At 36.2% G+C, this 25,373-nt stretch overlaps 1 protein-coding gene across 2 annotated transcripts in view; it reads left to right on the forward strand.

The window, feature by feature from the left end:
- The window catches only part of LOC115211485, a 114,778-nt gene extending 93,746 nt beyond the window's left edge, over positions 1 to 21,032 (forward strand). The window contains exons 23-27 of one of the 2 annotated variants that reach the window (XM_029780120.2): positions 902 to 1,074; positions 3,470 to 3,599; positions 6,757 to 6,825; positions 12,383 to 12,583; positions 19,248 to 21,031. In XM_029780120.2, the coding sequence (XP_029635980.1) occupies positions 902 to 1,074; positions 3,470 to 3,599; positions 6,757 to 6,825; positions 12,383 to 12,583; positions 19,248 to 19,262 (588 nt within the window). In that variant the 3' untranslated portion in view covers positions 19,263 to 21,031. Of the gene's footprint in view, positions 1 to 901; positions 1,075 to 3,469; positions 3,600 to 6,756; positions 6,826 to 12,382; positions 12,584 to 19,247 lie in introns of both variants that reach the window. The other variant, XM_036502691.1, reaches the window with a different exon arrangement.
- The last annotated feature ends 4,341 nt before the right edge of the window (positions 21,033 to 25,373 follow it).

A 25,373-nucleotide genomic window follows, 5' to 3' on the forward strand; every position in this document is an offset into this window, starting at 1 on the left:
AAGAAAATGTAAGAAAATGTAGAAATTTGAGAAGTGCTAATTAATTTCCGACGCAAGTGTATGTGTATATATATATATATGTATATATATATTTACGTATATATATATATATATATATATATATACATTAATTAAAAGTATTACTTAAAAGTATTATTTTGGAATTTTGCTTAAACACTAATGCAATTTCATAACTTCACTTGCATGGAGTTTCAAATATCTATGATAATATTACCACATGAATCAGAAAAGAAATCAAAGGAGTGAGCTTAAAGCAGCTGTTTTTGCATGTGTTCTCAAAGGCTTTTAAGTAAAAGAACATAAGGATAAACATTTCCTTCAAACTTTTATTTCATATTTCAAATAATATTCAAACAATGAATATTTCAAAAGAAAATCAAGGTCGATTTACCGAATGGAAACAATTCTGAGTACTAGAAATTGGAGCTTTTCAGTTATTTTGTATTAAAGAATACTTTACATTTGTATTGAGGCCTACAATCTATTGCTTCTTGCGAATCAACAGGGATATATATATATATATAAAATCATCATCATCATCATCATCATCATCATATATATAATATCTATACACATAAACACAAATAAAATTTAATCAACCAGAAATTTTAATTATTGAATATTGTATCCACTTTGAAGTTCAGCTGTGTTCAACATGGCCAGAAGTTTTGTAGGGACTATTATGATACTGACAGAGTTTATTTCAGATTTATTTAAAAGTAATTCCTAGCCAGCAGAGATTTTAGGTGGAGTGATGAAATCATTTTTCTGTCTGATCAGGAGCATATTCTGTGTAATTTAATCTGTAACTGATTTTTAAAAAAAATCTGTTCTCATTGACCTAGTTAGATGTTGATACATATATATTTTTTTATTACAGTTAATTCATCCTTTATTTGATGATAAAACTTGTCTGTTAATACAAATCTTAGGATTAAAGATTCTTTCACCAAACTTTCAACAATCCAAACCCTTGAGTCCCGAAGACTCAGAAGAAATTCAGCTTGGTCCTGCCAAGTTTGTCTGTTGGACAGCAATAAATATCTTTGATGGGTGAGTCATTACTTCATTTTTTTCTCCTATTGTTATTGTCATCACATAGTCCCATTGCAAAGTCCAGTCCTTAATGCTGTGTGGTGGTTTGTTTGCCTCAGTAGCCCTGAGAGCTATGCCAGAAGAGCACAAGCTCCTGTTAAGGCCTCCCATGCTGGACAGGTCAAAGAACAGATACCAGACTAATATGGACCATCTCTTCCAAGAGGTAAAAATGGGCTTGCATAGAACTAACACCCCTATCTAGAAAAAAACAGCAAGGTTACAGAACATTGATAACAATTTAACACCAACAGAATGTGGAAGAAGTGGAAGAAGAAGGCCCAGAGTTGAAAACTAGAGAAAAGTTGTCAATGGCCTATGTTCCAAAGGAAGTGAAGAGCTTAAGTAAGTATCACATAGTCTCAGCAAGAAGAGTAAGGTCTTTGTAGACTTTCCTCAGCTAGTGATACTTTTATAGGCTTTCTGCTGTACTAGTGGGGTCAATACACTTCCCGTTTAACTTGATATACAACTGTCTATGTCTGTAAGAAAAGTGTTGACTAGGTAGGTTTTTCAGAAAATTCCTACTCTGGGAAGGTAGGACTGAGTGACCCTGATTAGTATGGGGTTGAGATAGGAATGACTGGATGGGAAGAGAAGGTGGGATGCGGTTTACTATTTCAGAGGAATAGAAACCATTGACACAGAGATAATACAGCCTAATGGTGACAGCAGGGTGGTGAGTATATTGTTAACAAAAAAAGAAAAAAATTAGGTAGCTTTTCTTCTTCAATTTAACAGGATATATTTGTGTGTAGCAATAGCAATGTCCCATTTAAAAGTGCAGTACTATTCTGTAAATTGTGTTTGGTATTCATAGAAGGCCAGCAACTGTTCAAGTATCTTCTGAGTGTGTGTAGAGCATGGTTAAATCTGTAAGAAATTCATGAAGTTTTAGGTTTGATTCCACTGCATGACATTTTGGGGAAGAGTAATTTTCTATAGTTTCAAATTTGACTCAAGCCTAATAAGTCAAATTGGATAGATGGAAACTGTGCAGAAACTTGTATGATGCATTGTACTAGTCTGTAATTTAAAAGTCCAGCTTTGTCCCTTGTTATGTGACATTGATTCTATTTGAGTGTTATGTTAAGGGTAAAAGTATCTGTGAAATATTCAGTCACTGGCATGCTAATTCAATGAACAAGTAGTTCGGTTGATTGAACATCTGAATATTCATCATGGAAACTGGATGAGGTCCATTCACTTACCTTACATGTGTGTGAGTTACTGTAAATGGTATCCTTCATTGGTTCCATTTCACCCATGATCTAAGTGTAGATTTATAACACCTTTAAGCTATGAGTCTTGTTGAATTTTGTGCAGCTTTGAACTTGGATTGAGAGTAGAACTGCTTTTCTCATTTGGTTAGAGAATATTATTTTTACATTATGCTGCTAGAGAGTATGGTGAGCATATGATTTGATGACAGGGTCGAAAATGAGTCTCTCCTCCAAAATATAAGGCCTTGTGACAATAGTAGAGAGGATTTGTTATATAAAAAAAAACTATTTTCATAGCTTGGCATTGCTGTACTGAAGAAGACCCACTCACCACAATAGAATTGAGATTGTAAAACCAAGGTGCCATATGAAAAGCATTAGTGTGGGTGCTGGTGCCACACGAAAAGCACTGGCACTGGTACCATGGAAAAAGCACTAGTGCTGGTGACACATAAAAAACACTGGTGTTGGTGCCACATAAAAAACACTGATGATGGTGCCATGTAAAAAGCCCCCAGACTATGGAACCTGAAGAGGCTCCTGGCCTTATCAGTTCCTGTCAAACTGTCTACCCCATGCATGCAAGGAAAACAGATATTATAAGACAAGTGGCAGCACCCATGGTCTTCTTCTGGATCTCCAGAAAAGTTGGAATGGATTTATCTTTAACCTTGAAACTAGTTTGAATGTTTATAAGAGACTGAATATGCTAAAGGTTTCCAAAGGTGCGGGGGATAGTGTTAAACCCAGGTAATAAATCTATGAAGATCAGGAGTGCAGTCTCTCTCTTTTGACTCCTTATTTCTCTTTATGTCTCTGTAATATTCTTTGTTACTCACAAATTTTTTTTTTGGTGACTTGGCTAAAAGAGAAGGTTCACAGAATCGTAAGCGATAATACATTTTGGTATAGTTTCATGCTTTTTGCAAGATAGTATGTTTTTGTTGTTGTTTGATGCCTAATATCCCTGTCTGAGCAAACACCTCTGTAACCATTCTGCCCTTTACTTAGACACAGTGTACCCAAGACTACATTATTTCAATATGTATGTTTTTAAGATGTTAGAGTTTGGGTTGACTATGTAGCAAAGAAGTATTGGGAGAGACTTATTTTCTGTTGTATATTTTCAGAAAATCTGTGAGAAATGGCCACCATTATCTCCCTTTATTATCTGGACAGCCATCAGAGGAAGTACTCCTGCAACTTTCAAATATGTCAGCACAATCTGTCTTCAGTACACTTCATCCTGGCTCTTGCTATGTATATCAATTTTTATTATTCTCATTTTTGTAACTCTGAACCCTCTAGCATTCAAATTTTTCTGTCAAATGTAATGATTATTCATTCATGTTGTTTTAAATTATTCATGCATTATCTCATAGCCTCAAGATTTTGATGATGTGATTGTTTTTTTTTTTAGAATGACATAATAGTGTAAGTGTGAGAGGCCAGGTCTGGCTGGTTTGAGCATAAAACAAGAATATTTGGGCTGGATATGGTCAGTTTAAATGTTAAAAAGTTAATTCTTTTCTACATTTTATTCTTTACAGTTAGTCTTTGTTTCTTTCTCTGTTGTTACATCTTTCCCACAATTACTTATTTTTTTTATGCATGCATGTCCATACTATCCTATTATGCATTGTTATTTACAAGCTTCCTCTTTTCTTTTCGACTCTCTGTTCCTTCTTGTTGATTTGTTATTTAAAAAATTCTGCCAAGGCCAACTTTACCTTTCATCCTTTCAAAATCAATAAAATAAATACCAGTCAAACACTGGGGTCAAGTAATTGACTAGTCCCCTTATCCAAAATATCAGGCCTTGTGACTATAGTAGAAAGGATTTGTTATATATATAAAAAAAAAAACTATTTTTATAACTTGGCATTGCTGTACCAAAGAAAACCCATCCATCACAACAGAATTGAGATCCTAAAACCAAGGTGCTACATAAAAAGCATTGGTGTGGGTGCTGGTGTATGTGAAAAGCACTGGTACTGGAACCATGTAAAAAGCATTGGTGCTGGTGTCACATAAAAAACACTGGTGGTAGTACCACATAAAAAACACTGATGATGGTGCCATGTAAAAAGCCCCCAGTACATTCTGTAAAGTAGTTGCAGTTAGGAAGAGCTTCCAGCTGTAAAAACCAAGCCAAAACAGACTATGGAACCTGGCGAGGCCCCTGGACTTACCAGTTCCAGTCAAACTGTCTACCTCATGCATGCAAGGAAAACAGATGTTAAATAATGATGATGATAAGACAAGTGGCAGCTCCCATGGTCTTCATTCTGGATCTCCAGGAAAGTTGGAATGGATTTATCTTTAACCTTGAAAACTGGTTTGAATGTTTATAAGAGACTGAATATGCTAAAGGTTTCCAAAGGAACAGGTGATAGTGTTAAACCCAGGTAATAAATTAAATCTATGAAGATCAGGAATGCAGTTTCTCTCTTTTGACTCCTTATTTCTCTTTATGTCTCTGTAATATTCTTTGTTACATATTTTTTTGTTTTTATTTTCTATTTTTCCTTATTATCTTTACTACAGTTTGTTACCTAACATTACAATCATCTCTGCTCTCACCTATATAATATTGTTTTGCTTGTCACAATACATATTAGAGTGTTATGCTTTCAACAACCTTAACAATAAAATGAAATTGATGACAGAGATAAAACCTTTAACCTAATGAAACAAGTTTGAGTGTTATGCTTTAAAAAGGCTTTACTATGGAATGAACTTGAAGACAATTGAAATCATCAGTCTGGAACCCCTATCTTGCTTGGCATATCAATCTCCTGGAAACTGTTCAGAAATGTACACCCAGATGAATACCCACTGTGAGGCATCTACCATACTCTGAACTTCTTGCTTCTGTGGGCATGAACACATTAAAGCTCTGACATCTGGCAACTGAGTTGTAGATACCAACAAGATTATTCATCATCTTTCCAACAACAACCTTGGGTACCTTTTTGAATTCCATATGTCTAACACTAGTGGACACGCTTACAAAATCAAAAAACAACACAGCATCCATGACTTTCAGAAACAGTTTTTCATGCTCAGAATTGCTGAAGCATGGATTAAACTCCCCACATCAGTTGTTAGCTGTCAAAACTTCCATGCTTCCTGAAATTCACCAATAGTATACCTTATGCTCCATCCCTTTCTTTAACAACCCACCCACTGTTCAGTTCCTGTACATGTTCCATGTACTGTTCATGCACTTTTGGTTACTTTTTCTGATGCGTTGTCATGCACTTGAGCACTGAATACCATAAATTTTTAACATGATAAAACTGTTATAATGATGTATAAATTTCAGGCAACAAAATAGAAATAAAAACATTAATAAAACCTGAAATTTCCATGGGTCCTCTAGTTACTGTTGATTTCTTTTAATTAAACTAAAGTGGTTGCCTCTATATCATCCCTCGACATGCTAGAAATAGCAACCAAATCTCCTTCTGGGTTAATTCTTTTTTCTGTTAGTTCTAGTACTGATTTCTTACAAAAGTAGAAAATCAGCATTTTGGTTGAAGAGGGCAGTTGATTATACTGGATCCAGTACTTGACTGGTACTTATTTTATCACCTGTGAAATACAAAGCTAATCTCAGTACCATTTGAATATAGAATGTAAAAGGCCTTAAATAAAATGTCACAAGTGTTTTGTTTGACACTTTTAAGATTCTTCCACTCCATCTGAGTGATGGCATTTAGAGATTAATTACCTTTTATCTCCTATTTTTGACTTGTTCCAGTCATTAGACTGTGACCATGCTGGGGCACTGCCTTGCCAAACTGCTGAGTTGTGGCAATATAAACTAACCAACACCAGTAGTCAAGCTGTGAGTGAGGGAAGAGGACAAACGCACACTCACACTCACACACCTATGCATACATACATGATGGGCTTGTACAGTTTCCACTCACCAAATTCACTCACAAGGAATTGGTCACCCTGGAGTTATAGCTGGAGACACTAACCCAAAGTGCAGCACAGTGCGATTGAACCCAAAACCACATGGGTACAAAGGGAGGTTCTTAATCAGACAGCCATCATATTGACATTTTATCCAACACACCCTTCCTTTTTTAAAGTGGTAGAAAATAATTCAAAGGAGATTTGACTGCTATTTCTAACAGATCAAGGAACCATATAGGCCTTCTTATTAGGTTGTTTAGTGCTCACTACACAAGTTGCTGAAATGAATACTAACCTAAGGGAAACACTTTTGTTTCTGATATTAATTATATCACAGTCTATGGCATTATTTCCACATTGAAGAAATAACTATTTACTTTTGTAAACTGAGAGGCTTCAGATTTGAACCTGAGATGCTGAAGTTTGGTCCTACATCATTCTTTCTGACTATTTTGTTGACACTTGTCTTATCTTCTCCATGTTACAGGGCACAGCCAGCTTACTCCTTTCAATGTGGGATGGACACTTTGAATTTGAAGAACTTCCTCAGATAGTAGTAAATATTTTATAAATATTTCATTCTGTTGACATCCATCAAGTATAAAGTATATCATTTCTTGATTATCTCTTCACTGTCAGATTAGGCAAGCTGTAGCTGTAGGATAAGAAGTTAATTTCCTAACCACATGACTCTAGTTTCAATGCCATTGTATAGGACCTTGGGTAAGTGTCTTCTACTATAGCCGTGGGCTGACCAAAGCCTTGTGAATGAATTTGGTAGAGAGGAACTGAAAGAAGCCAGTTCTGTGTGTGTGTATATATATATATATATATAATATATATATATATATATATATATATATATATATATATATATATATATATATATATATATATATATATATATATGTATATATATATATATCTATCTATATATATATATATACCTAATACTCTGTTGAATCCCTAGAGCAAAACCGATCGGTAAGATCAGCTGTAATGGATATATAATATTGTACACTTCAGTTAATATATATACATACAGGCCCAAAAGTCATGCAGTAAAACTTATGTTATTATTGTTATTATAATAATAATAATAATAATAATAATAATAATAATAATAATAATATAATAATAATAATTATTATTATTATTATTATTATTATTATTATTATTATTATTATTATTATTATTATTCATTTTGTTCAACATACGCATGTATCCATCATTATATTATTTATGGTAATTCAATTTTAGAAAAATTGAAGCATGCCTTTGACAATTCTGGAGCATATTGAGCTTATTTTGTGCATGACTATTGGCTCACCCCATGTGTGTGTGTATATGTGTGTTACTGTCTCCTTGCCATGACATTATGTGATGATTTTAAATGAGTGTCACTGTCATTCAAGTGGTGTCTTTTATTTTCAATCTTCTGTGTAAGCATGTTTTATCATAAAGAAATATAACCTTATTTGGAAACAGGTGAGGGTTGGTGACAGGAAGGGCATCTGGCTGTAGAAAATTTGCCTCAACAAATTCTATCTGACCCAGGCAAGCATGGAAATGTGGACATTAAAATAATGATATTAGGGTACTAAAGGTATTGCCCACAGTCCACTTGGGCATTTTTGGATTTAAAAGTCAGTGATGTGAGTGAACTAATAAGATAATTCAAATATGTTTATTTAGTGTTGTGAGGGCTAATTTACCAGCTTCCCAAATAATCCTATTGTAGCATTCAATTTGGCCATTGTCACATGAATTGTAATGTGTAGTTTTACATGTGATGACTCTGTTTATTTAAACAATCTTTTGTCAGTAGCTATGCACTATGATCAGAGTGGATTATCTAGTGGTGCCATTTAATCTAAAGATTCAATCTGGACACTTTATAACAGCTTCATATTTGGATAATATTTTGCAAAATCAAAGCACGACAATCATTAATGTCCACGAAGAGATTCTTCTTGTAAGATAATGGATGATATCACTGGTCCTTTAAAATCAATATTAAGATGCTCAATAGGTTCAGTAGCCTTGATCAGAGCACCTTCTTGTGGGTGAAAGAATTAAGAGTTAAATTTGGCACACAATCAGTAAAAAGTTAATTATTGTTAACATAGATCATATGAGCAAAAAAAAAAAAGATTTCACCGGGCAGCAGTTATATGTGATAATTAGTGATTATGTTTGTTAATTGTTAATATTGTTTTGCTCTACATTGGCTCTGATAGAATAGACCTATGATCAAAAGAGCTTTGGTCATGGCTATTCTATTTTTCCTTTTGGGTTTTCAGTGCTGCATATTTAAAATTACATCATCCAATGTGGTCTTAAATATCATCTTTTTAAAAATAGTCAGGTATGATTTATGGGTAATTTGCCTGCTATTTTTAACAAGTCAATGGGCTGAATAATGTAGGAGTATTAAACATATGACCTAATTTTATTTTTTTTATTTTAAAGATATTCTGTAAAATATATATTGTTAGCGTGCATTCAGAGTCAGAGTCCTGATTGACACTAGTTCTGATAAATCAAATCAGAACATCATAGGGAATCTTTTGATGTCTCATCCAATGAAAAAGAAGCTTATAAATCAATATCACACACAGTGTTGTGACCTCTTTTCCCTTCACTTTATCTATACACAGTGAACCAAGCAGAAGCTTCCTTTCTCTAAATTTTTTGTATATATTTGTCCAAATGCACTCTAGTGATATGCATGATAACAAAAAGGTTTTGCAGCTGAAACAGTGCTAGCTCTGAAAGAAGTCTTTTACAGCAAAATCAGCCAAATTTTGTTAATATATCTGATGTGGATATTAGTAATTTTAAGGAGTTATCCAGCATTTCAAAAAACGAAATAGATGAGACATAGCTATAATAACTCATAGCTGGTGGAGTGAAAAGTATCTTTAAAATGGAAATAACCTCTTTTCAATGATAGTGTACTGCTTTTGTTAAAAGATAATTCGAATTTTACAAATTATTTTATCTACAATTTATATATTTGCCTAACTCCATTTTGCCAAAGCAAAGAATAGTTCATGATGAATGTAGAATAATGCCAAAAGAAAACAGTGAACAGATTTAGATATAATTCTTTGTTTAAAAAAAAATTTATATTTTTGTTTTCTCTTTTGAAAATTGAAAGGTAAATCAGTCTGTTTAATTTGCAGTAAATGGATTTCTGTTCTTAATGAGTACAATGGGCAATGATACATTTCTCACAATGAAAATATTTTTAACCTCTGTGCTTCCAAATTTGAAATACTCAGCCTTCATGTCAATAAATTTTGAAAATAATGTAGAATTTAGTAAAATAACTTTGTCATTATCAAGCTGTTGTTTGGAATATAAAATAGGTAGCTGTTTAAAAGCTATCCATTGGGAATAGTGAGACAGACTTTAGAGGAGGTAGAAAGATAAATCTTAATCAATGCATAGATACTGAGCAGTATATATTTATATAATGGATAAAATCCTTTTTTTTTCTTTAAAAAGCAGAAAAATTTGTCAGCAGCTAACCACGAGGATTGAATACTCTACCATATTCGAGTGAGGTTGTTGCCAGTGCCACTGGAATGTCTCCTGTGCAGGTGGCACGTAAAAAACACCATTTGTGTGTGGCCGTTGCCAGTACTGCCCAACTGGCCCTCGTGCCGGTCGCACGTAAAAGCACTCACTATACTCTTGGAGAAGTTGACGTTAGGAAGAGTATCCGGCTGTAGAAACTCTGCCAGATTAGATTGGAGCCTGGTGCTGCCACCTAGCTTGCCAGTCCTCAGTCAAACACTCCAACCCATACCAGCATGGAAAGCGGACATTAAACGATGATGATGATGATGATGATGATGACGATGACGACGACGACGACGACGACGACGACGACGACGACGATGACGACGACGATGACGACGACACCGCCGACGCCGACGCCGATTAAGCTAAGCTGCCTGACCGCCAAACCTTTCTGCAATTTAAGAAGTTATAGAGTCATCCAGAAACACTAGATGTTGTATAGGTTATGTCCAATATAACCAAACAAGTTTGTTTTTGAAGCGTTGAAATGTATTGTAGAACAACTAAAAAGCTAATTTTATTCAACACGTAGATACTGAACAGTATATATATAAAGGATAAAATCTGTTTTTTTCTTTTAAAAGCAGAAAGGTTTGCCGGTCAACTGGATATTGGAGGAGTGTGAGTTTGATCCTCGTGGCTGGCTGCCGACAAATTTTTCTGCTTTTAAAAGAAAAAAAAAGAAGGATTTTGTCCTTTATATATATACTGTTAAGTATCTATGCATTGATTAAAATTTATCTTTCTACTTGTTCTACAATACATTTCAATGCTTCGAAAACAAATTTGTTATTTACATTGGAAATAGACTTTAGAGGATTTTAAATATCTCTTTAATTAGAATTATTCACACAGATACAAAGAAGCATGAATGAAGTGAGATGAGAAAGAAAAAGAAAGAAAAGAAAAGAAAGGAAAAGTGGGGATGGGTAAAACAGTGTAAGATGAAGGTGGAGGGGGCGACGGGCTACATATTCCAGAACAAGTGGGGTGCTCAGCCATGCCCCACAGTGGCATTGTTGTGGAGAATGGTGGGCAACACTTGCTGCAGCAGCCACTATACCTTGCAGGGCTCATTTTAAATATTTGCTTCTCGTATTTATCATACTCCTCAACAACTTTCTTCACTACAAACATTTCCTTGAGTAAATGAGAAAGCTTCTATTCAGTCATATGATCTGTTAGAAATAGTAGCCAAATCTCCCTCCGAACACAACTTACTTTTGATACAAGGCCAGCAATTTTGGGGTAGGGAGTGAGTCAATTGCATCAACCCCAGTGCTTAATTGGTACTTGTTTTATCAACTCTGAAAGAATGAAAGGTAGAGTCTTAAGAAGTAAATGACACATTGAACAATGTAACCCTCCAGACATCCCGTCCCTAAAAAGGCAGAAAGGTCATAGTATAATTCCTTTAATTATGAATATATTCAGTCAAGGTGATATACACTATATTTCTATATAAAGTATTGTACAAGGGGATGCTGGAAAGTTCCTGGCTTTAAGGGTATTGTAAAAAGCCTGGTTGGAGGCCCAACCTTCTGAGTTCTTTCACTGGGATTAGAGAAACTGAAGGGCCGCTGCAATAAGTGTATGAATCTGAGTGGAGAGTATGCTGAATAAAATTATAATTAACTGATCCTCTTGTATTTTCTTTTACCCAAAGCCAGGAACTTTTCAGCCCCCATCCCTGTATATGTATGTATACACATAGATACATACACACCCATCAAAGATATAAAGTGTTATTTCTTAATAACAAAAATTCAAGCAAAATCTCTTAAAAAAAAGAAATGAAATATTTAAATTTGCAGAAGTATGCTACCCTGCACAAGTGTGCTCCCAAAAAATCCTGCTAATATTTGTCTAATTTACGCTGAGAAGCTGGCAGAATATTTAGCATGCTGGGCAAAATGCTCAGTGGCATTTCAAATCTTCACATTCTGAGTTCAAATTCTACTAAGGTAGACTCTACCTTTTATTCTTTCAGGATTGATAAAACAAGTACCAATTAAGCACTGGGGTTGATGTAATTTACTTGCTCCCTACACCCAAATTGCTAGTCTTGTGTCAAAATTTGAATCCAATATTTGTCTCATTTAGGGTGGAAAACTGGCAGAATTGTTAGCATGCTGGGAAAATAGTATTTTGTCCATGTTTACATTCTGAGTTCAGATTCTGCCAAGGTTGACTCTACTTTTCATCTTTTTCGATAAAATAGGTACTAATTGATGTAATTGACTTGCCACTTTCCCCAAACTTGCTGGCCTTGTGCCAAGATTTGAAACCAAAATTTGAGTTGCTAGAATTGTTAGTGTGCCAGGCAAAATGCTTAGTGGCATTTTGTCTGTCTTTATGTTTTGAGTACAAATTCAGCCATGGTCGACTTCACCTATCATCTGTTTTGATAAAATTAGTATCAATTGAGAACTGGATTTGATGTAATCAACTTATCACCTCCCCTAAACTTGCTTGCCTTGTGCCAATATTTGTCTAATATGTTTTCACCTTCATTGCTTCAGGACCACAAAGAGATGTTAAATACAGTAGGTCAAGTTGAAGATTATCAGAAGGAAGATTTTAAAGGAACCCAGCACAGTAAAGATTGGAGGGATACAATTCGTAACCTAATTGAGGAAAACAACAAGGGAAATACAGAGAGTTTTCTTCAGAAGTTAAATGACTTTGAAGAAATTGTTACAAACAAGTTAGAGCACTTTATGGTAAGGCATGACATTTTAAAAACAATTTTATCAATTTATAATTAGATTTAATAGAGAGAGAAAGTGCATGAGAAAGAGAGAGAGAGAGAGAGAGACTGTGCATAAGAAAGAGAGAGAGAGTGCATGAGAGAGAGAGAGAGTAATAAAAATTTAGAAAGGAAGACAAAAGTAAAATAAAACCGAATGTTATCAACTAGGAGTAAATGAAACTGCTGGAAGATGATTATTTTGTATTATCATTATAGAAAGAGAGAAACTGCAATAACTAACTGTTAAGATGTCATGTAGTGAGGGATAACATTAGTTTTCCATCTTGTCTTCCTTGTCACCATACACACACACACAAATAAGAGGTGTGTTACGCATTAATATTTCATCTTCATCAACATCAGTATGTACATACATATACATACATATAAAATAGCCATTCATAGTACAAAGGAGTATTGGTGGAATGTCCCAGTGAAAACCTCAATAAACTGTTAGCACAATAGACCTGATATAATGATTTGGGATAGAGAAGAGAAACTGTGTACAGTTGTGGAAATTAGCTGTCCAGAGGATGTTAACATAAAGATGAAGATCAGTGAAAAAGAGAATACATACACTGAACTATTGAGAAATCTGCAGTTACTCTATCCAGATTATGAGTTCAGATTTATACCTGTAATTATTGGGGCCCTGGGATATGTAACACACCGCCTAAATACCAATTATAGAAATTAGGCTTCTCAAAACTGGAAAGGAGAAAGCTAATTCAAAGACTACAGAGCCAATCCATCACTGGAACTGTAAAAATCTGTAAAACTTTCCAGAAGTTTATCATTTAAATTTATATGAGCATGTCTAAATATACAACAATATGCATGAGAATACATATATAAAGCAAAGCATACAAATCTGCACATATACATACATACATACATACATACATACATGATGGCTGTCCACTCGTGACCGAGGAAGACCATTGCCGACCTTCAGGAACATTGTGCGCTCTAGGACTAACTTATATTTTGCATTTGCGGCTCCGTTGGTGGCTAATGAGCCCTGCTCTTGACAAGCATACACGACTGCAAACATTGCAGACCAAGCTTTCCCCATTCACTATACGAGCCGTGCGCTTTCGTGCAGCTCGCCTAAGTTCCTCATGCTGGATACGTGCTCTCTCAAAAGTGTCGATCCCCTCCTTAACCTGCTTCCTCCATCTGTGGTGATGACAGGCATTGTTCTCCCAGTCAGTGTCCTGCATATCAAAGGCCTTTAACGAGGACTTAACACAGTCCTTAAATCGCAGCCTTGGTTTCTGCTGGAGTCTCCTTCCATTCACAAGTTCTCCATAGAGCATCTGCTTAGGAATCCTTCTATCCTCCATTCTAATAAGGTGTCCAGTCCAACGCAACCGGTGCTTGTGTACCATCGCCTCAATACTCAAGATATCAGCTGTCCTCAGGATCTGTGTGTCTGGAGTTTTTGAGGTCCAGCCAACATTGAGAATGTGTCTGAGACATCTCTGATGAAAACGTTCAAGGACCCTTATCTGACGTTTGTACAGAGTCCATGTCTCACATGAGTAGAGAAGCGATGTCAGTACACAAGCACAGTACACAGCAACTTTTGTTCTCCTTGCGATGCCATGTTGGGACCAGACACGAGACTGAAGAGACCGAAAGGAATTTGTTGCTCTCTGCAACCTGAAAGATATTTCCTCATCCAGGGAGCAAGAACGGCTGAGTGTGCTGCCCAGGTAGACAAACTTGTCTACTACCTTCAGAATTATTCCTTCAACCAAGATAGCTGGTTCTATATATGGATTTCCTGGTGCAGGCTGGAACATTACAACAGTCTTGTCCAGGCTAATGCTGAGTCCAAATGCCCTGCAAGAGGCAGAAATGCAATTCATGAGTATTTGCATGTCATCCACTGTATGAGTGACTAAGTCACAGTCATCTGCATAAAGGAGGTCACGAATAATAGACTGGGAAACCTTTGAATTGGCAGCAAATCGGCGAAGATTAAAGAGGCGGCCAGAAGATCGATATCTGACATATATTCCCAAAGAGCTAACCTTAGCAAAAGCATGAGTAAAAGTAGCAGCAAAGTACAAAGAAAAGAGAGTTGGGGCAAGGATGTCACCCTGCTTAACACCATTCTCTACAGGAATGGGTCCCGCCATAGCACCACCAACATTGACCCAAGCCTCCATCCCATTATGAAATGATTTAATTATAGATACAAAGTGATCCGGACATCCAAGTTTGCCAAGTATTTTCCATATTTACAGTATCAAAGGCCTTAGTTAAATCAATGAATACCTGGACAAGATCCATATTCTGCTCATAGCACTTCTCCTGCATCTGTCTTGCTGTGAAAATCATATCATATCCATTGTCCCTCTACCAGATTGGAAGCCACATTGAGATTCAGATAGGACATCATTTACGAGACACCCATTCAGACGGGTAAGAAGAATATTTGCCAGAACCTTGCCAGCAGCTGATAGTAGAGCAATACCTCTGTAGTTACCACACATTGTTCTGGCTCCTTTTCTTTTATACAGAGGAAGAATAATTGCATCCTTCCAGTCCTTAGGGATTGCACCATCCCTCCAGACTGCACTAATACGTTCATGAAGGGACTGTGTGATGCAATTACCACCAAATCGCAAGACCTCAGCACAAATTCCATCCTTTCCAGGTGCCCTACCAAGATTCAATTTACTTATTGATGTCATTACTTCATGTATTGATGGCGAGGAGTCTAAGGAGTCAATGATAGGTCTTTGTTTCATAGTATCAATCACTGTTTCATCCACAACTGACTCATGGTTTAGGAGAAGTGTTCGATCCAGCGACCTGTGATTTCTGTTGATTTAGTAAACAGAGTGGAAGACTCCTTGGAAAGCAAAGGAGCTGATGTGGAGCTCTTAGGTCCATAAGCTCGCTTCATAAGATGGTAAAGCTTCTTGCTGTCATTTGCATCAGTAGCAGCCTGAACATCACGAGCAAGATCCTCCCACCAAGTGTTCTGCATCTTCCTGAGAGATCACTGCAGTAGTGATTTTACACTGTTATAGTGGGCAAGTGCTAGACTTTACTGCACAGTAGACAGTTCTCTGTGCAGCAACACACTGTGGGCATGGCGCTTCACCACTAATAGTCGTTGAATTTCAGCATCATTCTCATCAAACCAGTCTCTGTGTCTGGCAGTAACATACCCCAGTGTTTCGGCTGCACATTTGAACAACCTGGTCTCGAAAATCTTCCCAGCCTGCAGCAGTTTCAATGCTGGACAAGCGAGTCTGAAGCTCTTTCCTAACCACAACGTCATATACCTTGTGGACATTTAGACGGCAAGGAATGCTGACTGGTCCTCTTCTCTCTTTTTCCCTAATCACCATTTGGAACTTTGCTCGCACCAGACTGTGGTCCGTCCAGCATTCTGATCCATGCAAGGACTTGACATTACAAATGTCATAAATGTCGCGCTTGCGGATGATGACGTAATCCAGCAAGTGCCAAACTTTGGACCTTGGATGCATCCATGTTGTTGTGTGATCACCTTTGTGCGCAAAATGAGTACTTGTAATGTAAAGTCCATGTTCTTCGCAAAGCTCCAGTAGCATGAGACCATTGCTATTCATTTTCCCTACACCAAAACGTCCTAGAGAGTTCCATGTTTGCCAGTCTGTTCCTACTCTGGCATTAAAATCCCCCAGTAGAATGACTTTATCAGAATTGGGGATTTTTCTAAGTATGGGTATAAAAGATTATTTTATCTTCATCACAGCTAGTCAAAGTAGGTGCATAGGCACTTATTAGAGTAGCAAACCGCTTACCTTTCAAGTGCAACCATAGGGTCATTATACGTTCATTTATAGGAACAGGGAGCTCTTCCAACTTCTTCAGGATATCAGATCGGACTGCAAAACCAACACCAGCCTCTCTGTGCTCCTCCTTCTGCTTTCCTTTCCAAAAAAAGGTGTATCCGCCTTCTACTTCATCAAGCTGACCATCACCTTCTATACAAGTCTCCGAGAGTGCAGCTATATCAATTTTATAACAGTTCAGCTCACGAGCAACAAGTGCAGTGCGTCTTTCAGGCCTGCAATCATTCTTGTTGTCCAACAGAGTACGCACATTCCAACATGAAATGTTTAAGTTCCATCCAGATTTTATAGATAAAAGACTCTTTGTTTTTTGAGCGCAGAGTGGACATCCGTCAGTCGCACTAAACTGACCAGATATGGAAAGACAGGCAATTTTTGGTTCACCTTTTCTAGAACCTCCCTGGTCTCCGGGTGAGCAGTGCCCTCTCCAAATGGAGCTGCTCAGACACCCATGCAGCAACCGAATCCTACCGCTGTCTTGGGCGACAAGGAGATGACTTTATATCTAGCAGGTCGCTGACTACATGCTTCCAACCCGTCAGGTCTGCATGCTTCACCACCTTCCCATCGCCGCAGGACTTCCGAATAAAAAAAAAAAAAAAAAAAAAAAAAAAAAAAATATATATATATATATATATATATACCAAAAATGAAGAAAATATATACTAAAAATAAGATAGATATATATAGGAAAAAAAAAAGGTCAGCAATGCCTGTGCAGAGTTTTAGGTCCAATAAGGCTTGCACAACACCTCATAGACCCTCTCCACTCTATTGACATTATCCAGAGACAAGCCAGAGCAAGATGTCTGGTGTCAATATGAGTCACAGGCTCAGGGATGTGGGAGCGCCGTGATCTCTAGCACAAACCAAAGATCCCCAAAATGTTCAATGTCATTCCCTGCATATCTGGTTTTATATCAGAGTGACCTTCTCCTAGAGACGTGCTTTAACAAAAGCTGAGGGATGCCTCACTCCCAGTGGTCTTTCAGCACGCTGGACACCACCCCGGAATTTCTACGTACCCGTGCTACATACATACATACATACATACATACATACATACATACATACAAAAATAACCTGTTGTTGATGTTGAAATTCCAATGAAGGAGCCTTGGATCTAGATTAGAAACCAGTTCTTTCTCTATTGACAAGATATCTTGAAATAAAACTGAACAATGACATACATATATATATATATATATATGCATGGCTGTGTGGTAAAAAGCTTGCTTCCCAACCACATGGTTCCAGGTTCAGTCCCACTATGTGGCATCTTGGCAAGTGTTTTCTACTATAGCCTCAGGCCAACCAAAGTCTTGTGAGTGGATTTGGTTGATGGAAACTGAGAGAAGCCCACAATATATGTTTATGTGTGTATGTCCCCCCACCATCACTTGACAACCGATGTTGGTGTGTTTACATCGGCAAAAGAGACTGATAGACTAAGTACCAGGCTTACAAAGGATAGGTTCTGGGGTTGATATACATATATATACATTCTTTTCTTTTCTTTTATTTGTCCTTTGACTATGGCCATGGTGGAGCACCGCCTTCAGTTGAACAAATCAACCCCAGAACTTATTCTTTGTTAGCCTAGTACTTATTCTATTGGTCTCTTTTGCTGAACTGCTAAGTTGCAGGGATGTAAACACACATGTATGTGTGTGTGTGTGTGTGTGTGTGTATAACAAGCACTTATATATTTGTCAACAGTGTGGGTATATTAATATTCATTATAGAATACAAGTATTAGAAGTCCATTTCAGCCAATTTTATCAATTGGTTTGTCACACAAGAGTCTGGAAAAAATTTATTCCCAGCACTTGTTAGAAGAGCCGATAAGGGAGTGTATAGCAGTAGCTTTTCATACCATATGTGATACTGTTTGATACAAGTCAAAGAGTATCACATATGGTTTGTGGGTGTTGTGAAAAACCAGAATGGAAAAAGCCATAGGAGAAGTCCAGAGGATTCCTTCAAGAGTTAAGCTCTTTGGACAAAGATCAGAGTGCATTCATAGTGTAAGAAATGTTACTCCTTACACTATGGGTGTAGGACTGGAATACATATGGGATGAGGCTGATGTGTGTGCAGGAATGTGAGGTGTGGAATGTGGTAAATGGAGAGTAGTCAATGTTCAAGTCATGTGTGGACATGTATGTATATATGTGTATTATGACATACAAATATATGCACATGCACATACATGTATTTGTTAATACATGATTTTAAGATTGACTATATCCCCGTTTTTTGTTATCCCCTTTCTCTGAATACACATCAACCCCATTTCACCTGCACACCAGCCCCAACACTACTCTTAGCATTTACTCCTTACATCATGAAAGCTTTATGATCCTTGTTCAAGAGGCATAATTCTGGAAGAAATTTCCCTCAGAATTTATCCCACAAGTTTTGTTCTGGTTTTCCATAAATTCTATAAAACAGATGGGACTCTTCCTGATTTCTATTGGCAAAGAACTCTCACCATATTCCTATAATCTCTTCTGATGAGGATTGGTATATCTAGCCTGTGATGGTAGTGAAGTTGATGATAAAGAGGAAACGATGGAAGGCTAATGTGTAATCGCACACCATATGACATCTTAAGAATTATTGCATATTTTTGTTCCCACACACACATACACACACACACACACACATGCAAGATAATATCTGTTATTTTTTCTTTTATCTTTTCTTTACTGTCTTGTTTAAGATTTAACTATCAATTGGTTACATTTCTTTTTTTTCTTTATTTATTTGTAGATAAACATATCGTAATTGCTCCGTTTTACTTCATACCAATTTTACAGATTACCCAACATTATTGATATTGATGTTCACTTTGGACAGTCAAGAAACAAATATTGATTCAGTGTTATCTGAGACCATAAGGTGGTTGTTTTCCATAGAAGAATGGTCGTGTGGATATGTTAGTGTGTATGCGGTTGTATCAGTGTCCTCTTGTGTTGTGACAGTTATGTAATGGAACATTGAGATGTTGCCTGGTTGCATTGTTATTGTGTTATTTATGACAGTATTACTGTGTAATACGTTGCAGTGTTGATGTATTGTTTAATAGTTTTATTAGTATGATAGTATTAATATTAGTATGACAGAAGGGTGGCAACTTAGCAGAATCATTAGCATGTTGGACAAAAAGCTTTGTGGAATTTTTTCTGGCTCTTTTTCTGGTTCTGAGTTCAAATAATTGAGCTCAACTTTGCCTTTCATCTTTCCAGGATTGATAAAATAAGTACAGATTGAGTACTAGAATTGATGTAATTGACTTGTCCCCTCCCACCAAATTTCAGGCCTTGTACCCGTTGTAGAAGGAATTATTAGTGTGCTTTATATGATGAGTGAGCTGGCAAAATCATGAGTATGCTGGACAAAATACTCAGTGGCATTTCTTGGCTATTTACATTTTGAGTTCAAAAAATTTGCTGAGGTCAACTTTGGTTTTTATCCTTTTAGGGTCAATGAAATAAGTACCAATTGAGCATTGGGGGTGAGATACTCGTCTAAACCCCTTCCTCTAAAAATTACTGGCCTTGTGCCAAAATTTGAAACCATTATTAGTATGAGAAATGAGGTGTATGATAGTGTTGACATGTTGTATAGCTGTTGTATTGTTTAGTTCTAGGTTAGCCTTGATCTAGTAACTGAAACAATCTTCTCTAACCCTGGTGTATCCAGTACCACACTTATCAATAATCTTTCCTTTTTCTAAAAAAGATAACAGGGTGCAATTTGAAGAAAATTTGACTGCTTATTTAGCAGGTCAAATGTTCACATGGAGATCCTTTCATTTGTTTGAGAAACTTTCTCATTGGCATACTTACAGTATATAGTTTAGTTGTGTTGGTGTGTTGTGTGGTATGTTAGTGCATTATAATAGCACATAAGGTAATGTTCATATGATGTATGGCCATACTGTGTGAATGTGCTGTTGTTGTGTTATTGTTATGTCGAAGGGCTGATGTATTGTGTACAATAATGTTGATGTGTTGTAGTATAATACTAATTAATGTTTTGTTACTAAATCACAAATAAAAAATCTCTGAGATGAAATAAATTCTTTCAGTCCCCATAGATCACAAAGGTTATGAAGTACAGTTTACAATAAAATTGTTTGTTTGATTTCTATTTATTTGTTTTACTTTACTTTTGTCTTTTTTTTGTATATCTTTGTGACTTGAGAACACCAATAAGAGTTTATTTCATCAATATGAAAGAAAATTTCCTTCTCCCCACCACAATACACACTATATATACACCTTCCTTCACCACCATTCCAAAAAATTAATTAATTACACCATATTCATCAATTGATATCCGTTTACTTCAATCAATTTGAAAATAGCAATGTTACTACAATATCTTTTGTCTATCCCAGCAAAGCAGTTATTCACCGCACACTAACCACTACACACCACATATCACCTACCGTTCTTGCCTCTGGGTAATTTATGAATTATCGAATAGAAAATTCAATAAAAAAAGAAGAAAATGAAGAAATACTTCTTAGAAAATAAATGAAGAGTTTTGTTGCTGATTGTTGTTAATGATGTTTTCATTGTTGTTGTTATTGCTGTCATTGCTGTTGCAGCTGTATTATACAATGTTTGCAGTAGTAAACTAACTTTCAGACTTGCAGAAACTATTACTAAATGTTATAGATACACATAAATACTAATACAAACAAACATACTAATACACCAAATGCAAAATTTACTTGCACATTTACACATACAACACTGACAGCAGTAATTATTATTAAAGATGAATATTTAATTATTCTCGGAGAAATCATTACTTTAATAAGCTCACCAGAATTTCATATGACATAGCTTTAGAATAACCCGAAAAATAGTTGAGATGTTAAGGGAAAAAATGAAACATAAAATACTCAAGACCCATCTCTTAGCCTCACATGTGCACATTCCAAGAAATGAGAGTAAGTGCTACTGAAATTGGAAATGTCAAAAGAAGCACATTTGGACAGTATTTGTGCAGTACAGAAATTAGCTAGGAATAGCAGTCAAATCTCCCTCAAATCACACCATATTCTCTTAAAGAAAAGAACATTCTGTGTGGACAATGCCTGATAAAGTAATGACTGTATGGTCATAGATGAAATCATTGTCATCGTTGTCATTGTTGTCATCGTCATCATCATCATTTAATGTCCATTTGCTAAGCTGGCACAGGGTGGATGGTGCAACAGGAACCAAGGAGCTAAAAGACTGCACCAAGCTCCATTATCTAGTAAAGCATAATTTCTGTTGATGGATGTTCTTTCTAAAGCCAACAATTTTACATAATGTACTGGGTACATTTTTTTGTTGCCCAAGAACTTGTGTGGTTACCAAGTAACTTGCAAGACAAGACCCCTCAACTGAATTTGAGAGTATAGTATTGCAAGAGATGAAAGTATAATTTAGGGATGGAAACAGGTATCTCATACATACACACACACACACCCACACACACACAAACACACATGCAATATATTTATTTATATATATAAAATAATTAATTAAACCAAAAAGGAAATAATTCACCATCACTAATACATATATAATTTATTTAAACTGAATCGATGACTGGCATCCATGCTAGCGGGGTGCAAAGAGCACCATACGAGTGTGATCGTTGACAGAGCGGCTAACTGGCTTCCGTACCAGTGGCACATAAAAGGCACCATTCAAGTGTGATCGTTACCAGCGTCGCCTTACTGGCACTTGTGCCTTATGCTAGTAGGGTGCTAAGAACACCATCCAAGTGTGATCTTTGCATGAGCGGCTAACTGGCTTCTGTGCTGGTGGCACGTGAGAGGCACCATTTGAGCGTGATCGTTGCCAGCATCGCCTTACTGGCACCTGTGCCAGTGGCATGTGTAAAAAGATTTGAGCAAGGTCATTGCCAGTACCACCTGACTGTCCCCCGTGCCGGTGGCACGTTAAAGCACCCACTACACTCTTGGGGGTGGTTGGCGTTAGGAAGGGCATCCAGCTGTAGAAACTCTGCCAGATCAAGATTGGAGCCTGGTGCAGCCATCTGGTTCACCAGCCCTCAGTCAAATCGTCCAGCCCATGCTAGCATGGAAAGCGGACGTTAAACGATGATGATGATTTAATCTACAATAGCACCGCAATCTTCAGTACAAGAGAGTATATATATCTCTATATATATAAAACTGAGAATGTGTGTGTGTGTATCTGTCTGTCTGTGTGTTTCCCTAAAACTTGAGAACTACACAACGAATTTCATTCAAATTTTACACATGCTTTACTTAGGGTCCATGTAGTTTCATGGGCAAAAAAAATGTTCAACTTCTTATCTAGGGCGAGCCCATAGCAATATCATATCTTCTCCACTATTTCAGTATTTACGTGTTAAAAGTGAAACAAAAACATTTCTCTATTTTATGTCAGATACTTTCACTTTAACAATAAAAATTAGAGATAATAATAACAATTGAATTATATGTAGTTAGTAATAATTAAAATTAAACTAAAGTATAATATAATCATAACATAACAAAAGTAAAAATAGCAGTTGGTATAAAATTGCATCAATGACTTGAACTTGAATAAGTGGTTTCACATGAATGAGAATAAATTAAAAATAAAATTAGCGTGCAGAAACGGAATAGTCCAGATGAACTATTATACATAAAGGACTGTAGCTTCAACTGCATACTGCTTTTTGATCACCGACAAAGATGGTGAATTTAGGATAACACCACCAAACGAAATAAAAAATTAAATTAAAGAAAAGACTATTGTCTATAAAGTATACAATGTAGAGAAAAGATTTGAACACCTGGAGGAAAGCACCATCGAAAAGTGTCTTGGTGCGACTATGAAAGATATCTAACCAGAGGCAGTAAATTCGCCACAATAGAAGCAAGGTTCGAGTCAACAGAGTGTGCAAGGGAGTACTCAACTCGAACCTTGCAAAGTGGAAATATTTTATTTTCACCTTTATATCTGGGATGTAGGACGTCCTGGATAAAAATTTAAAATGTCTCCCCACAAGTAGAGGTAGGCTGGATTGTAGCCACACTTCTATACAAGAGGGAGGACGAGATACAATTGATTGAAATTGCAAGAGACGGGCCTACAATTCCAGTCTGTTATATATTTTGAGTATTGTTATCACTAGCGATATCAAGATATAACTTTGTATTTTGTATTTTATGTGTAGATGTATATATATAGATGTACATGTAATATGTACACATATATATACATATATATACATGCACTAGCACTATGACCTGGCAACGACGGGTCATAATGCTAGTATATATATATATATATATGGTCAAAGGTATTTCCCTTTTGGTCATCTCTTCTTATTTTCAGAGGTAATGTCTTGCACTAAATCATCCAATTTGTCTTCTCTTTAGCATTTAAATAAGCTGTTTTATGTTCAAACCAGCCAGATTCAGCCTCTCACACATACTCTACAATGTCATTCTGAAAATAAATAATTAGATCATTGAAATCTCAAAGCTACAAAATAATGGACAATTAATTCAAAACAATGTGAATAAATAAGTATTACATTTGACAGAATAATCTGAAAGCTAAAGGGTTAATACAAAGATGTATGATTTCAGAGAGGGAAATTTGGTTGCTATTTTAGCTGTTTAAGGGCCAATGTAGCTTGTCAAGTCCAAGTATGTGATATTGTTAAGCAGTTTTATGTCAAGAGAAGGCAGCAAAGTTGACTTTAGTAGAATTTGAAGCCACACACATAAAAAAAATCACTGGAAGGCCAGTAATTTTGAGAGGAAAGGGTCAGTCATTACCACCAACACTAGTACTTGACTAGTACTTATTTTAATGACCCTGGAAAGACAATAGGCAAAGAGGAATTTTAACCCAGAAAATAAAGTCAGAAGAAATGCCACTAAGAAACTTGCCCATCATACTAACAATTTTTTTTTGCTATTCAACACCTTCTAACTGAATCTAACAATGTTAGATATTTTAACCCTTTAGCATTCGCATTTTTTCGCCAAATGTAATGGTTATTTATTCACATTGTTTTAAATTTATCCTGCATTCTCTTGTAACCTTGAGATTTCGATAATGTGATTGTTTAATTTTAGACTAACATTGTAGGGTAGGTGTGAGAGGCTGGATATGGCCAGTTTAAGTGCTGAGGGGTTAAACTAACTGTTAAATGTTTTGTATAGAAATTATAGCACAAGTAAATCTGCTAATCCGGCCTGATACTTTACTAAATAGTATAATAATATTATGATGCAAATTTGCACAAACTCCATCACCCTTGAAACAAATAGTGTTGCTACAGTTGTTATTATTGTTTAGTTACAACTGAGACACATCTCGCTATGCACTTCTAGGACTCTGTACAGCTTTGGTAAGTCCTCAATTTCATGTTGTGTATCTCTGCTAATGACACTAATATAGGTGAGTAGTCTTTGTCCTTGATTAGGATGCAGAAGTTTCTAAAATATAGCATCTGATGTGGCTCAGTGTTCCAGTAAGATAGCAGATGCTAGTAAAACACGCTCCACACTGAGAAACATTAGTAGAGATGAGAGAAATATGTCTGTAAATCTCTTTAGTTTTGTACTATCATGAGATATTTTGAGCCCTTATGAGAAGCCTAGTGTACATACCATTTGCTTAATTTCAAGTCAAATTTCAATCCACATCAACTAGCTGAAATTCAAGATGAACACCATTGTATTGACTCCATGCATCTGGGTGAGATTACTAAAGTTCCAAGTACTGTTCCTTTACTTTGACAAACTAAATTGTAATCAAACTAATGTGGGAACCTTTATGTGGTCACTTTGAATAATGTAGGCCTGGGTTCTTTACACTTTGGTAAAAAAACAAGATG

The sequence above is a fragment of the Octopus sinensis genome, linkage group LG1, assembly GCF_006345805.1.
Source record: "Octopus sinensis linkage group LG1, ASM634580v1, whole genome shotgun sequence".
In the NCBI taxonomy this organism is placed as follows: Eukaryota; Metazoa; Mollusca; class Cephalopoda; order Octopoda; family Octopodidae; genus Octopus; species Octopus sinensis.